This window comes from Aptenodytes patagonicus, chromosome Z (genome assembly GCF_965638725.1).
Source record: "Aptenodytes patagonicus chromosome Z, bAptPat1.pri.cur, whole genome shotgun sequence".
In the NCBI taxonomy this organism is placed as follows: domain Eukaryota; kingdom Metazoa; phylum Chordata; class Aves; order Sphenisciformes; family Spheniscidae; genus Aptenodytes; species Aptenodytes patagonicus.
The window spans coordinates 45,290,725-45,307,395 of NC_134982.1; the positions used below are offsets into that span (position 1 = coordinate 45,290,725).

Genomic DNA, 16,671 nt, shown 5'->3' on the forward strand with positions numbered 1-16,671 from the left:
GCCATGAAAATGATCAGGGGGATGGACCACCTCTCCTATGAAGAAAGGCTGAGAGAGTTGGGGTTGTTCAGCCTGGAGAAGAGGCAGCTTTGGGGAGACCTTATTGCAGCCTATCAGTACTTCAAGGGGGCTTATAAAAAAAGATGGGGACAGACTTTTTACCAGGGCCTGTTGTGACAGGACAAGGGGGAATGGTTTTAAACTAAAGGGGGGTAGATATGGACTAGATATAAGGAAGAAATTTTTTATGCTGCGGGTGGTGAAACAGTGGCACAGGTTGCCCAGAGAGGTGGTGAATGCCCCATCCCTGGAAACATTCCAGGTCAGGTTGGACAGGGCTCTGAGAAACCTGATTTAGTTGAGGATGTCCCTGCCCATGGCAGGGGGGTTGGACTAGATGACCTTTAGAGGTCACTTCCAACCCAAACTGTTCTATGATTCTCTGATTCTAAGATGGGAATCCACAGAAGTTAATTGAATGCCTGTGGGGAAGAGAGCCAGTGTCAGAAAGCTGTGAGATCAGTTCAAGCTGCAATTTGATAATATAGCCAAATTCGCTGTAGGAAAGTACTGTAAAAGAGCTAAGTACTGTTAACTTAGCAGCTGGTGGTATTTAACTACGCATAACATACTCTACAGGAAACCCACCAGCAAATATTTCTATTAAATCGTAGTAGTAACAACAATCTGTCTGACTAAAAGGAAACATGACTTTCAAACTTACGTAATACATACATTTGAAACCAGCACTCTCTGGTAAGCATATAGCAATGGTAAGTCAGCAGTTTCCAAAAATGTATTTCATTGCTTAGAGTTCTAAGTGTGGCACAGCAGTCTTACAAGCTGCAAGCTGTTGTTACTCTGCAGTGGTGGCAACTGCCTAGCAGGAACACAGTGCTTGGTACTTGGCTGCCAGAAAGTGAATTCTCAGATACAGGTATTTCAAGCAGAGGTAAACAGGTAATTGTTAAAATTAACTACATGTCATTCAGCTATGACTACTCATTATAATAAGTACTGTACACAGATAATCTAATTCACCCTGTTCTTACTACATTCAGTGTTGAAACTCCGAAAAATGAGAAAGGCAAAAGCCCAGCTAGAACGCAATCTGGCCGCTGTCGTTAGAGACAACAAAAAATGTTTTTACAAATATATTAATAACAAGAAGAGAGCCAAGGAGAATCTCCATCCCTTATTGGATGCGGGGGGGAACATTGCCACCGAGGATGAGGAAAAGGCTGAGGTACTCAATGCCTTCTTTGCCTCAGTCTTTAACAGCCAGACCAGTTATCCTCAGGGTACTCGGCCCCCTGAGCTGGAAGACAGGGACGACGAGCAGGATGAACCCCCCCATAATCCAGGAGGAAGCAGTCAACAACCTGCTACGCCACCTGGATGCTCACAAGTCTATGGGGCCAGATGGGATCCACCCGAGAGTGCTGAGGGAGCTGGCGGAGAAGCTCGCCAAGCCACTCTCCATCATCTATCAGCAGTCCTGGTTAACAGGGGAGATCCCAGACAACTGCAGGCTTGCCAATGTGACACCCATCTACAAGAAGGGCCGGAAGGAGGATCCGGGGAACTACAGGCCTGTCAGCCTGACCTTGGTGCCGGGGAAGATTATGGAGCGGTTCATCTTGAGGGCGCTCACAAGGTGTGTGTGGGACAACCAGGGGATCAGGCCCAGCCAGCACGGGTTCATGAAAGGCAGGTCCTGCTTGACCAACCTGATCTCCTTCTATGACCAGGTGACCCGCCTAGTGGACGAGGGAAAGGCTGTGGATGTGGTCTACCTGGACTTCAGTAAGGCCTTTGACACTGTCTCCCACAGCATTCTCCTAGAGAAGCTGGCGGCTCACGGCTTAGACAGGTGTACTCTGCGCTGGGTCAAACACTGGCTGGACGGCCGGGCCCCGAGAGTTGTGGTGAATGGAGTTCAATCCAGTTGGCAGCCGGTCACGAGCGGTGTTCCCCAGGGCTCAGTACTGGGGCCGGTCTTGTTCAATATCTTTATCAATGATCTGGATGAGGGGATCGAGTGCACCCTCAGGAAGTTTGCAGATGACACCAAGTTGGGCGGGAGTGTTGATCTGCTCGAGGTAGGAAGGCTCTGCAGAGGGACCTGGACAGGCTGGATCGATGGGCCGAGGCCAACTGTATGAGATTCAACAGGGCCAAGTGCCGGGTCCTGCACTTTGGCCACAACAACCCCATGCAGCGCTACAGGCTTGGGGAAGAGTGGCTGGGAAGCTGCCTGGTGGAAAAGGACCTGGGGGTGTTGGTTGACAGCCGGCTGAACATGAGTTGGCAGTATGCCCAGGTGGCCAAGAAGACCAATGGCGTCCTGGCCTGTATCAGAAATCGTGTGGCCAGCAGGAGTAGGGAAGTGATCGTGCCCCTGTACTCGGCACTGGTGAGGCCCCACCTCGAATACTGTGTTCAGTTTTGGGCCCCTCACTACAAGAAGGACGTTGAGGTGCTGGAGCGTGTCCAGAGAAGGGCAACGAGGCTGGTGAGGGGTCTGGAGAACAAGCCTTATGAGGAGCGGCTGAGGGGACTGGGACTGTTTAGCCTGGAGAAAAGGAGGCTGAGGGGAGACCTCATCGCTCTCTACAACTCCCTGAAAGGAGGTTGTAGCGAGGTGGGTGTCGGTCTCTTCTCCCAAGTAACTAGCGATAGGACGAGAGGAAATGGCCTCAAGTTGCGCCAGGGGAGGTTTAGATTGGATATTAGGAAAAAATTCTTCACTGAAAGGGTTGTCAAGCATTGGAACAGGCTGCCCAGGGAAGTGGTTGAATCACCATCCCTGGAGGTATTTAAAAGACATGTAGATGAGGCGCTTAGGGACATGGTTTAGTGGGCATGGTGGTGTTGGGTTGACGGTTGGACTCGATGATCTTAGAGGTCTCTTCCAACCTTAATGATTCTATGATTCTATAAGAATTAACAAAACATGTTCATATGACTCCTATAAAATGAAATTAAGATGTACTCCCCTGAAAATGAACGTACTTGCTCAGCTGTGTCTGTTTCCCATTAATTGACCACAACAAAGCAACAGTAGGGGTCCTATTTCCCAACTTCTGAAACAATTAGCTCACAACATCTCAAGTAAGAACTGTTCTTCTTTTTTTATTAGGAAGAACGCAGTTATCCTTATTTAAACTGGCTAAGATGTTCATACCATTCTTTGTAATGACTGCATCTTAAAAAGATAGGTGTTGAATGTGATTTTTAAAATATCAAGGAATAAACAAATACATGGAAAACCTTGTTCTACAAAATGCATTCAAACTGATATTCCAATAACATCCCTTTTTGTCAAAGGAATTAAATTAGCACAGAGTTTTTCCTAACATTAAAACAGAGAGAAAGAAATGTAAAAGTAAAAGGAGGTAAGAAAAACAACATAACCAGCAGTAAACTGCCAGTTTTCACTCCTGAGTAATACAGTTACTATTTAGTAAGATGGTGCTATGTTGAATTATTTCCTGTTAAGTTCCTTTCACCTGACAATCTAAAAAAAGATTTTTGAAACAGAAAGCTTAGCAGTAACTTTCCTCACAAAGTATCTCGCATGAGGCTTGTGCACAGTTCCTTGGGCTAGTGATCATTTCTCAGTGTGACACGCAGAGGCTTAATGGTGTACTCCTAATGGAAATTTTTAGATTTTTTCCATATCCCTGAGTCAGTAACACACCTTTTTCCATATATTTTATAATAAATATTGTTAGTGTTTGGCAGGAATCGGGTAAGTGACTCACCTTCATCTACAGGAACCTCTTCCTCCTCACAGGGAGAAGGAAGAAGGGGCTGCAGAGGTTCCATGTTGATTATGAGTTGCTTGTTCAATGAGGGAGAGCTGCGACTCTGAGTAATGCTGGTTCTAAAAGATGGGGAAAACAGGGTCAGTTTATTCACAAGGAAACAAGTGCAGTCCACTATGTCTCATCTCAGAATTGTTTTGCATAAATTACAATAGGCCTTGAGCTATCATAACAAGCTGTGCACACTGAATGCTGCTTTCAGCCACGTTATGTTGCACCCTCAGCAGATATAAACCTTTCAACATCTGAAGTGTAAGAGAAGGTTTTGTGCTGGTTTACTTCCCTTTATGCAGCCTGACTCCTTCTCATCTCATGCAGGATTTCAGTATGTTGCTCCTCTCCATGCTGCACAGCAAACATGAGTATTTGGCTTCAAGGAAGGGGAAGGTAGAGAGGATACGAATAATTTTCCTGATGTTGTTCCATTGCCTCCGGGACTGGGTAAAGGATTTGTTACGGTTTGAGCACTGCAGAATAAAGACTAAAGCAGGAACAACTGTATCCCTTCAGTTAACAGATACACAGTGCTCTCATTCTCATGCAGCCCATGCCTCTACACCATGCCTCCAGGTGCTCAGGCTGGTTTTCTTTCTTGTCTTACTTGGCTCTAACAGGCTTTCTGGTAGCAGGTGTTGAACTTTCTCAGGAAAGTTTGAGGAATGCTGTTGATTCCCTTCAGTCATGAGGCTCATTAGCCTAAAATCATATTACTGAGAAAATAAGATGGCTCTTTAGAATAAGTTATCTAGCATTTACATGATACAGGCCTGAAGCAAGAATCCTGCAATAAATGTAAACCATTACATTATAAAATATTTACTTTTGACAAAAGCAAAGAGGAAAGGGAAGAGGATGTTACTTGACTTCAAATGGTACATAGGTATAGTGCTGAAGTTTCACAAAATGCATTTCAAGTTTGCACAAAGACTCAACTTACAGTTCCACATAGATAAACAAACTGAACAAAGCACCTATCGCAAGTGAAAAGAAGGGACTGTGTGCTGCTGAGGGTTTAGGTAAACTCAGGACACAGATGTCCTACTCCAAGTCACATTACGTGTCATTAAATATTCTGTGGGGATAACCAGCTTTCTTGCTCAATTGCCGTGATTACTTGCTCATTAACATATGCCCAAAGCTACTTATGTCCTCATTTGCATTCTGTGAGCAGTCTCTAATAACTATTTAGTTTAAATTTTCACTATCCAAAGAAGTTTTTCACTCAGATTACTGTAATTACAACCACTCCAACGCATTGGTACCTCCACAGACTTGGTATGCATCCCTGGATCTTTGTGCTTGCTGTAAAGAGCTATCAAGCAACTCCCAAAATAGGAGTTGTGCCTGGGAGAACCCATAAGGCTCCTACTCCATACTTATTCACAAAGAACCCTCCTTCAGGCATACCCTGGAAGCAAAACATTAAATCATTCACTGTGTATTTGTCAGAAAAACTTGCCACCACATTAACGCTGCATGACTACACACTCCAACAGATTTTCAGTCTGTAGTGCTTTAAGTGTAATATCCAAACACAAAGATATTGAACAGTAACCTCCTCACAACTGCATGTTTCTTTCTCAATGCAGCCATGGTACCACTGAATTGACTTTGCGGGAGGGGGTGCAGGGAGAGAAAACTTTATCTACGTATAAAAAATATATATAGATTTACCTTCAATCATATCATTTCCTCTAAATGTTTTACATCTGAAAAACTACCATTTCCTGTCCCCAAATCCACTTTCACAGAGTAACTTGTTTCTAAAGTTTGCTTTTTTTTGGAGCTGAAAATTTTCTATGCTTTTTGCCTACTTGTGCTATTAGAAGGACAAGCTACCTACCGGTGTCTCCCATTTCAAAACCTGCATTATAAAAACCACTTGAAATCATTAGACTTTTTCTTAGTCTTTCTAAGAAACTGAACTTGGAGCTACCATAATATTGTAAATGCAAGCATTTTAAGAAGGTTAATCATAAAAAATATACATTATTCTTTATGGGTGTTAAATCCATACAACATTGCTCTATAAACTTATCTGTCCTCTGATCTGTTTCTTTATGTACACTAAGATTTTAAATAATACGTTTAAAATACTTTAAATATTGAAAGCAAATAGAAGTAAAATACAAGATAAAATACAAGATAAAAAATAATTTTACATGAAAATCTTTTCTTATCCTGTGGAAGAAAGAAACTGTATGGGAAGTAGGCAATAAGCTATTTCCTTATGTGAGTAACTATTTTCATTTAAAATGCATTTGTGTGCCCAAGTAATCTACCCTGTCTCAATGATGGACCTATATTCTGCCTATATGTGTTCTCAGTTAACACATTCTAGACCGTCACTTACCCCATTTTTAAATGTAATCAGCAAAAGCATGTTCAAAAGCATCCCTGCATGGCCTGACTATTAATTACATAGTAGGGCTGGACAACGTATTTATAAATATTTGCCACAAATATATTCCTACCCTTTAGTAAAGACAATCCACTTTTCTCTCAAATACAGATGGAATGGCCATATTCTATTAAAAATAAACCAAACACACACACCCTGCCCCTGAAAAAAATCACAATAAAAATAGGGATATGGCTGTAGAATGTCCAGAAAGTTAAGTAACCTTTTAAAAAAGTTTTTAAATAGTTTTTCCCTGCTGGCCTCTTTCTTCTTTTCTGAAGGACTTCAGTTAGTTTCTTATCAATTTTCACTGTCACTACAGCGAGTGATAAGGACCAGAAAGTATTAGTTCACTTGCAAAGTCCAGCTGCTTATTTCTAACAAGCCACATCATTTTTCTCTGAAAAAAAAAGTTCTCTGATCTTTTTTTCTCTTTACTGAATGAACTTCTTGCTTTTTAATCTGACTGCATTATGGAAAAACTATCAAGTATACCTTTAAACATACCCATATACATACACAAAACAGAATCTTCCAAAAGCGGGCAAGAACTAGGAATGAAGTAAGAATGTACTTTTCTGTCAGGATCATGTAATAACAGTCTATGTCATAACACAGAAATTAATATAAGCTACTTCTCTGACTGATTGATTAAAACCAGCTTCAAAGCAGCACAGATTAAGTTCCCTTGTGTAGGAGACAATACGCTATTGTCAGAATTTTGTAACACTGGCAATACATATTTCTCAAGGCTTGCATGCTTCATTGTGGAAGCTCAAATGACAGCCGTTATATCTCACAGTAAAGGAAAGAGAATTTCTCTGTAGAGAACAATAATCCTCCTTAGTCCTTAAACTTTAATATTGAATGTCAACACATACCTGTGAACTTCAGGAGGTTCCCTCTGGATTTTAGAGCTTGCCTCCACAACCTCTTTGGCTACTTTTCCACTGCATTAAAACATGAAATAAATATTCAAGCAAACACTAAGATGAGCTCATTACATGCCAAGCACTATACATACATGAACAATTAAGCTACATTCAAAAGAAGAAAAGGCAAAAAAAAGAAAAAATCCTGTGTAGTGGATATGTAATGTCACAGATTAAAAATTCTGGACTGTCCCACTAAAGCACCCCTAGTCCAGAGATGCCCAGTTACAGGGGGCGTACAATCTCTACATTAGCCACGCATCCTTGTTTTTACAGAAACTGCACCAAAAGTGGAGCCCTGTTCTGATGAAACTGCTCTTTGACAGAAGTCTGCATGAAGCCTCCGGTTTATTTTATAAGTGACACTAAAGAGACAACAGAAAATCTTTCAAATCCTGACTTGGATTATGTGTGAACAGGTCCTCAAGAAGGAAAAGCCCTCAATTTGCCATGAGTAATTACTGATGTTTTCTCTTAATTTCTGAAATGGTTTACCATGAAAAACAAACAGCAAATACCCACCTATATCGAAATCTACTGCCTTTAAAAAATATCTTGCTGCTGGACATGGTCTTGATCTGACTGGATTTTGCATACCTTGAAGAAAAAGAACACAGACTGTCACATTTTCAGCACAGAAGGAACCTGATAAGCAAAAATGAACAAGGCCAACTACAATCTTTGTTATTTTTATACCACAAAGTAATATTCAGTAATTGGGCTTTCCAACTTTTTTTAAGGCCTTTATACAAATTAGAATATAAAGCATACATAAAACAATTCAGACAGCACAGAACAACTGAACATAAAACAAGTGATTACCTGGATAGGGAAGCAAGAAAATTAAAAGCTGACACTTGCTACACCTCTAGAGACTTTCATTCACAGGATGAAGGAAAGACCGTGGTACACCAAAAGCCCTTAGGACAAGTTTGCCCTCACACTACCTTGTTTGTGGGAAGATACAGCTATTTCCTCTTTCCCACTAGTAAAGCAAAGAAATAACAAAGAAGTGGTAGCATTTGTCTCCAAAAGTAGTTGCATTTCCAATGTCTCTATACAGTCAACCTCTTAGCAGCCTACATCATATCCTACTGCTTCTCTCTAATCACAAAGTACACAGCAACCTTTTATCACAGTCTTTTATCACAAAGATCATGGAAGAGTACCTCAGACATGCCATCTCCTTGATGTTCTCTGCCTTCAAAATGGCAAACTGATTTTGAAATCGAGTCTCTCATTCCCAGACCCTAGTAGACAACGATTTATATCTACTTGAAAATAATCACAACAGTCAACCCTGAGCCTGGATTGAGACAGGACTAAAGCTCTGTTTTTCAAGATATGCCAAGAGACCACGACCTTATCTTAAATTCCAAGTCTCAAGCTCTTCTAAGTAGAGGAGAGGACCACATCTAATTAAGGCATAGTGTCATTATCATTAATTACTTAAACAACCTGGCTATGTCTGTTCTAATCTCATTAGAAGACCTTGTTGGTATCATACAGAACATTGACAGGATTTATCTAATGCTGTTAAGTAACAGGCTACACTGTACAGCTCAGTTTCTCTAAAATGTATGAAAACTTTTGCTGTTTCAAAACTACTATCCTAAGCCTTTATTTACAGATTGCTTTGGCTTCAGTTTCATGTTTGGAGGATTACTGTTATTTTTCTGCACTCCACATATTAACCATTACTATTTTCCAATCTATCAGCCAGGTTCCTCTCCACTGAATATCACTACCAATCTTCTTTTTACTAAAGTAGTCCTCTTTTAAGACCCACCAAAATTGAAACAGGCAAGCATAATTTTAAGCAATCAAGCTAAAGAAATAACCCCACAGTAGTGCCCTGGAGACATTTGGAAAGTAGAAAAAAACATGAGAGAAGCAGCCCTGCAGACACCAAGGTCAGAGAAGAAAGAGGGGGAGGAAGTGCTCCAGGTGCCGGAGCAGAGACTACCCTGCAGCCCATGGAGAAGACCACAGTGGAGCAGGCTGTCCCCCTGCAGCCCATGGAAGACCATGCCAGAGCAGATATCCACACTGCAGCCCATGGAGGACCCTGCACTACAGCAGGTGGACATGCCCTGAGGGAGGCTGCAGACCCTGGAGAGCCCACACAGGAGCTGGCTCCTGGCAGGAGTTGTGGCCCATGGAGAGGAACCCATGCTGCAGCAGGTTTATCCTGAAGGACTGCAGCCCATGGGAAGGACCCACGCTGGAGCAGTTCGTGAAGGACACTAGAGCAGGGGAAAAGTGTGAGGAGGAAGGAGCAGCAGAGAGAAACTGCTATGAACTGACTTCAGCCCCCATTCCCCATCTCACTGCACTGCTTGGGGCAAGGAGGACATAGAAGAGTCGGGAATGAAGGAGTCAAGTTGAGCCTGGGAAGAAACAGGGGAGGGATGGTTTTAGTTTTGTCTTTATTGTCATTTAAAAATAGAGTAAGAAGGTGAGAAACAAATTCAATTAACCTTCTCCAGGTCAAGTCTGTTTTGCCCATGACAGTAATTGGTAAGCAATCTTCCTGTATTTATCTCAACCCATGAGCTTTTTCATCTTATTTTCCCTCCTTGACCTGTTGAGGAGAGGGAGTGAGAGAGCAGCTGGGTGGGCATCTGATACCTAGTCAAGGCCAAACCCACCACAACCATGTATTTGTGACCAAAACCCAAACAGTTAATATTACAACCATTTAACAGTAAGAGCAGAGACATTGTATTCCTATGAGTCTCGCTCAGACATCTTTACTTCGAGCACTAATTTCTATCCTTTGGGTAGCAATTGTTTCCTATTCCCTATATTTATTTCTGGCAACATAACATAAAACCGCTCAAATACCATGCACTATTCTCCTACTTACATGTACTTCCAATGGAAACCACTTCCTGATAATCTTTTTATTAATTCAGTCTCAAACACGGTAGATGTTAACATAAAGAAATAACACCTATATTGTGCCAGCTCATATTTCCTGTTTTTTCATTGAATATATCAATTAAATAGATTATATTGATATATTATTGTATCAGTGTTGAAACGAAAGAAGGAATCTTCTCCAAAATAAAGCAGGTCATTAACATCCATGTTCGAAGACACATTCTTCCTACTTAGTTATTATTCACCCTTATAGCAGCCCCCTGGTGTTGCTATAGAATCATAGAATCATTAAGGTTGGAAAAGACCTCTAAGATCATCGAGTCCAACGGTCAACCCAACACCACCATGCCCACTAAACCATGTCCCTAAGCGCCTCATCTACACGTCTTTTAAATACCTCCAGGGATGGTGATTCAACCACTTCCCTGGGCAGCCTGTTCCAATGTTTAACCACACTTTCAGGAAAGAAATTTTTCCTCATGTCCAATCTAAACCTCCCCTGGCGCAACTTGAGGCCATTTCCTCTCGTCCTATCACTTAGGAGAAGAGACCGACCCCCACCTCGCTACAACCTCCTTTCAGGTAGTTGTAGAGAGCGATGAGGTCTCCCTGAGCCTCCTTGTCTCCAGGCTAAACAGTCCCAGTCCCCTCAGCTGCTCCTCATAAGACTTGTTCTCCAGACCCCTCACCAGCCTCGTTGCCCTTCTCTGGACACGCTCCAGCACCTCAACGTCCTTCTTGTAGTGAGGGGCCCAAAACTGAACACAGTATTCAAGGTGCGGCCTCACCAGGGCCGAGTACAGGGGCACGATCACTTCCCTACTCCTGCTGGCCACACGATTTCTGATACAGGCCAGGATGCCATTGGCCTTCTTGGCCGCCTGGGCACACTGCCGGCTCATGTTCAGCCGGCTGTCAGCCAACATCCCCAGGTCCTTTTCTGACAGGCAGCTTTCCAGCCACTCTTCCCCAAGCCTGTAGCGCTGCATGGGGTTGCTGTGGCCAAAGTGCAGGACCCGGCACTTGGCCCTGTTGAATCTCATACAGTTGGCCTCGGCCCATCGATCCAGCCTGTCCAGGTCCCTCTGCAGAGCCTTCCTACCTCGAGCAGATCAACACTCCCGCCCAACTTGGTGTCATCTGCAAACTTCCTGAGGGTGCACTCGATCCCCTCATCCAGATCATTGATAAAGATATTGAACAAGACCGGCCCCAGTACTGAGCCCTGGGGGACACCGCTCGTGACCGGCTGCCAACTGGATTGAACTCCATTCACCACAACTCTCGGGGCCCGGCCGTCCAGCCAGTGTTTGACCCAGCGCAGAGTACACCTGTCTAAGCCGTGAGCCGCCAGCTTCTCTAGGAGAATGCTGTGGGAGACAGTGTCAAAGGCCTTACTGAAGTCCAGGTAGACCACATTCACAGCCTTTCCCTCGTCCACTAGGCGGGTCACCTGGTCATAGAAGGAGATCAGGTTGGTCAAGCAGGACCTGCCTCTCATGAACCCGTGCTGGCTGGGCCTGATCCCCTGGTTGTCCCACACACACCTTGTGAGCGCCCTCAAGATGAACCGCTCCATAATCTTCCCCGGCACCGAGGTCAGGCTGACAGGCCTGTAGTTCCCCGGATCCTCCTTCCGGCCCTTCTTGTAGATGGGTGTCACATTGGCAAGCCTCCAGTCATCCGGGACCTCCCCTGTTAACCAGGACTGCTGATAAATGATGGAGAGTGGCTTGGCGAGCTTCTCCGCCAGCTCCCTCAGCACCCTCGGGTGGATCCCATCCGGCCCCATAGACTTGTGAGCATCCAGGTGGCGTAGCAGGTCGTTGACTGCTTCCTCCTGGATTATGGGGGGTTCATCCTGCTCGTCGTCCCTGTCTTCCAGCTCAGGGGGCCGAGTACCCTGAGGATAACTGGTCTGGCTGTTAAAGACTGAGGCAAAGAAGGCATTAAGTACCTCAGCCTTTTCCTCATCCTCGGTGACAATGTTCCCCCCCGCATCCAACAAGGGATGGAGATTCTCCTTGGCTCTCTTCTTGTTATTAATATATTTGTAAAAACATTTTTTGTTGTCTCTAATGACAGTGGCCAGATTGCGTTCTAGCTGGGCTTTTGCCTTTCTCATTTCCTCTCTGCATGACCTAACGAGATCCCTGTACTCTTATTGAGTTGCCTGCCCCTTCTTCCACAAGTGGTAAACTCTCCTTTTTTTCCTCAGTCCCAGCAGGAGCTCCCTGTTCAGCCAGGCCGGTCGTCTTCCCTGCCTGTTCTTACGGCGTATGGGGACAGCCTGCTCCTGCGCCTTTAAGACTTCCTTCTTGAAGAACTTCCAGCCTTCCTGGACCCCTTTGCCCTTCAGGACTGTCTCCCAAGGGACTCTCTCAACCAATGTCCTGAACAGGCCAAAGTCCGCCCTCCGGAAGTCCATGGTTGCGGTTTTGCTGGCCCCCCTCCTCACTTCACCAAGAATCAAGAATTCCACCATTTCATGTTCGCTAAGCCCAAGACGGCCTCCGACCACCACATCTCCCACCAGTCCTTCTCTGTTTGTAAACAGCAGGTTGAGCAAGGCACCTCCCCTGGTAGGCTCACCTACCAGCTGTCTCTGGAAGTTGTCTTCCACACACTCCAGGAACCTCCTAGACTGTTTCCTCTCTGCCGTGTTGTATTTCCAGCAGATGTCCGGGAAGTTGAAGTCCCCCATGAGAACAAGGGCTGGTGATTGAGAGACTTCTGCCAGCCGCTTGTAGAACGCTTCATCCGCCTCTTCATCCTGGTTGGGTGGTCTATAACAGACTCCCAGCAGGATATCTGCCTCGTTGGCCTTCCCCCTCATCCTTACCCATAAACACTCAACCGTATCATCATCACAATCATTGAGCTCTAGACAATCAAAACACTCCCTAACATACAGAGCCACCCCACCGCCTCTCCTTCCTCGCCTGTCCCTTCTGAAGGTTTATAGCCATCCATTGCAGCACTCCAATCGTGAGAGTCACCCCACCATGTTTCTGTGATGGCGACTAAGTCATATCTATTCCGCTGCACAATGGCTTCCAGCTCCTCCTGTTTACCGCCCATGCTGTGTGCATTGGTGTAGATGCACTTGAGCTGGGCTATCGATTTCGCCCCCAGCATCGGCATGCCACCCCTAGGCTCATCTCTAGTGAGCCTGGTTTTATCCCCTTCCCCCTTCGAACCTAGTTTAAAGCCCTCTCAGTGAGCCCTGCCAATTCGTGAGCAATGATCCTTTTCCCCCTGTGAGACAGCTGGACTCCATCTGTTGCCAGCAGGCCCGGTGCCGTGTAAACCTCCCCGTGATCAAAAAAGCCAAAATTCCTCCGATGGCACCAGCCCCTGAGCCACGCGTTGATCAGGTGTGTTTTCCTGCTCCTTTCAGTATTCTTCCCTGCCACTGTGGGGATTGAGGAAAACACTACCTGTGCTCCTGATCCATCAACCAGTGCCCCAGTGCCCTGAAGTCCCTTTTGATCGCTTCTGGACTTCTCTCTGCAACCTCATCACTGCCAGCCTGTTAGTAGTCGGAAGGCCGTACCAGACCAGGGAGCTTCCTAGTAATGTCTCTGACCCAGGCCTCAGGGAGGCAGCAGACTTCCCTGTGGGATAGGTCCGGTCGGCATATTGGGCCCTCTGTTCCCCTCAGAAGGGAATGGCCTACGACAACTACCCTCCTTTTTTTCTTAGCAGAGGTAGTCATAATGCGTGGGGCTGACTGCCTCACCCTAGGCAACCCCCTGCATGGACCTTCATCTACATCCTCATTTGCCTGGCCCTCAAGTTCCAGGGCCCCATATCTGTTCTGTAAGGGCAACCAGGAAGGTGAGGGAGGCCGGGCGGGGGTTCGCCTGGCAGCCCAAGCAGGGACCTGTTTCCATTCCCCCCCATTGCTTAGGTCCCCTCCTTCTGCGTGGTAGCAAGAGGGCAGGGGATCCTCTGCTTCTTGTGGAGCCTCCATCTGCTGCCTTTGCCTCAGGGATGGCAGGGTGTGGCTCCACCAATCTATCTCCCTCTCACACTCCCTGATACTCCTTAACCTTTCCACTTCCTCCTTCAGCTCTGCCACCAGGCCGAGCAGATCATCCACCTGGTCATACCACACACAGGTGTTGTCTCTGCTGCCCTCTGGTACAAGTGACAGGCTCGGTCACTCCCTGCAGCCAGAGACCTGGACAGCTGTATGCTTGTGTGAGGGCTCCGTCTGGGTCACCACATTCCTTCTGGCGATGGCTTTCAGCCGAGTGGAAACCATAGCTGGGTCCTCTTCTGGGAGGGTGATGACTACTAGTTGAGTTGGCTGAGTTGGCCTCTAGAGCCAGGAGGGGGGACTGCACCCTGCCCGCTTGCCTTCCCTGTGCGCCCTCCCTTGCAAACTGCCGCGCCATGCCCTTCTGACGCGCTACGTCCTGTTTGCCCACCCTGTTCGCCATGCTCCCTGGGGGCTGCTCTTGCATGTGAGGGGGTTTGGCCGCCGTCCCTCCTGTCCCCGCCCACGCTGAGTCAGAGCTGCCGCTTGTCAGGAGCTCCCTCCTCTGGCTCCTGGGGGGGGGTGGGGGGGACTGGGGCACCCTCTCACCCCCTGCGCTTTTGCCTTCGCGGGTTTTGCCGCTTCAGGAAGGGTCCCCCAGCGTGATCCTCCGCTCCGGAGCCCTTCGCCCCGGTGGCTTCACTGAAAAAATGCTCCAACACAGAAACAATATTTTTTATCAAATATGCAAGATGCTGTAAGGAGAGACCGAGTAGCAAGAATAAAAGCTACATGGCTAAAGGGCATCAATAAACAGATGTAACAATGTCAATGGAGGGCAGAAAGAATGCATAAGAGCTTTTTAATGAAGAATTATTTTCAGGTTCTCTTTTAGGGAATAGGGAGGAAGATACTGCTTTTTTCTTGTCAATTTACAGGTTGTTTTTTTTTTAAAACGAGATGGCTAGCATCTTTCAAAATGTATCTAAGAGCATTTTCTTTTTTTTTTGTTTTCAATCATTGCAGAGAATTTTTTTTTTCCCCAATCAACTCTTATTAAACCTTGGATTTCAAGTGGGAGAACAGTACCTACTGGCAGAGGAGCCCAAAGAATCAAGCATAACAGATTGTTTCCTCCATTCTCAAGGTATTCAACAGCAGGGCTAAGATTAACAACTGTGTTCCAGACACAAGTGCAGTACTGTGTCCATCCAACGTCACACTACAGAGCGGCAAAAACAGTGTGCTGGAAAAAGTGTAATTCTTCACTGCCAAAACTCTTCTGCCTCATTCAGATTTTAAACAATTTATAATACTGTTTTGAAATTAAATAATATTCCCCATTAACTTGCATATTTTCTGTTTGCATTTTGAATTCTGTTAATGAAATGGAACATTTCACATTGAACAATCTTCTACTCACATGCACATTTTTTTACTTTTAGTATAGGTAATGACTTCAGGTTTACATACTTGTAAAAAGCCTGGTTCTCCACCCCACATTTCCAAAGATGCTTGCAGGCTGCTGGTGTAGAGGTATGGAATGACAGCACAGCCTTTTTCTAAGTGCAAGGAAAGAAGGCAAATAAAAGAAATGAAAATGTTGAATTCTCAAAGATTGAAGTAGCTGTACCACATTTCCCTGTGTAGCCTCAATCGTACAACCCATACGTAGAGCTGATCTTTAAACTGCCCAGGCAATTGTTTCAGAAATAAAATGGGATGCTTGGAGAGGGCAGAGAAAAGCACACGTACAAGTGGCTTGTAGAATAAATCTGTACAAGTGGCTTGTAGAATAAATCTGTACCAACTGTCTTCAGGCCAAAATCAAAGGAGGAAAGTCTCTATGTTCAGTATTCCACATTGCACAGTTGCTGCACTACTTACTGTCCGCTTCTCCCTGTTCCCTATGTCCTAGCGTCAGATCCTCCTTGCAACCACACAAACAGCCCCTAATACCTCTGGCATTATTACCTTCTTCCATTTTCTATTCCTCACCTAGATTGCATCCAAAGCCATAATTCTGGGCTATATCACTCTGCAATCAGGAAGAACTGATTATAGCATGCTGTAGACAAAAATCTCTATGATTTCAATGGCAAGAGCCCAATGATAGGACTCTTAACTACCTAGGACAGACTCCAGCCTATTCAGCTGACCAAGATTTGAGGAGATGATCGTAATTAGCCAAAAATACCTCACACTGATCCAGGTATCAATGCCCACCTGAATTTTCAATCATATACAGATGTCGCTCATGCTTTAGAGTGGGTGGGTACAGCTTTAGCATTTTAAAATCCATTAAAACTTGACTACACAGATGACCAAACCCATGAGCAATCAACACAGCACTGCATGAATTTTGAGTGAGAAATGTCTCAACCCTTTGCAAATTAGACATTCTTTTGACAACAGCAATATTCACATTCACTCATATTCTATATTTCAGTTACAATATGAAGTACAATTATTGTTTAGAAGTTTGTTTAGTTAAAAAATGGTGTTAAGTTTTAGTCGACTCTAAATCAAATACAGAAGTTCTGTAAAAATATTAAACCTGACCTCTTTCTGAGCTCCAAACACATAAAAAGTCTTCCCTTCAAATTTCAGTTTATAAACATCACACCTAGAAAGAGA

The 16,671-nt window shown here is 44.9% G+C and overlaps 1 protein-coding gene across 1 annotated transcript in view; it reads right to left on the minus strand.

Annotated features, from left to right (window-relative positions):
• FRMD3 (FERM domain containing 3) overlaps positions 1–16,671 on the minus strand; it is a 152,706-nt gene that overhangs the window by 20,683 nt on the left and 115,352 nt on the right. The window contains exons 9-13 of the mRNA XM_076361911.1: positions 16,597–16,660; positions 15,508–15,596; positions 7,686–7,760; positions 7,113–7,181; positions 3,768–3,889 (exon numbers count right to left, since the gene is read on the minus strand). Coding sequence (XP_076218026.1) covers positions 3,768–3,889; positions 7,113–7,181; positions 7,686–7,760; positions 15,508–15,596; positions 16,597–16,660 — 419 coding nt within the window. The remainder of the gene's footprint in view (positions 1–3,767; positions 3,890–7,112; positions 7,182–7,685; positions 7,761–15,507; positions 15,597–16,596; positions 16,661–16,671) is intronic.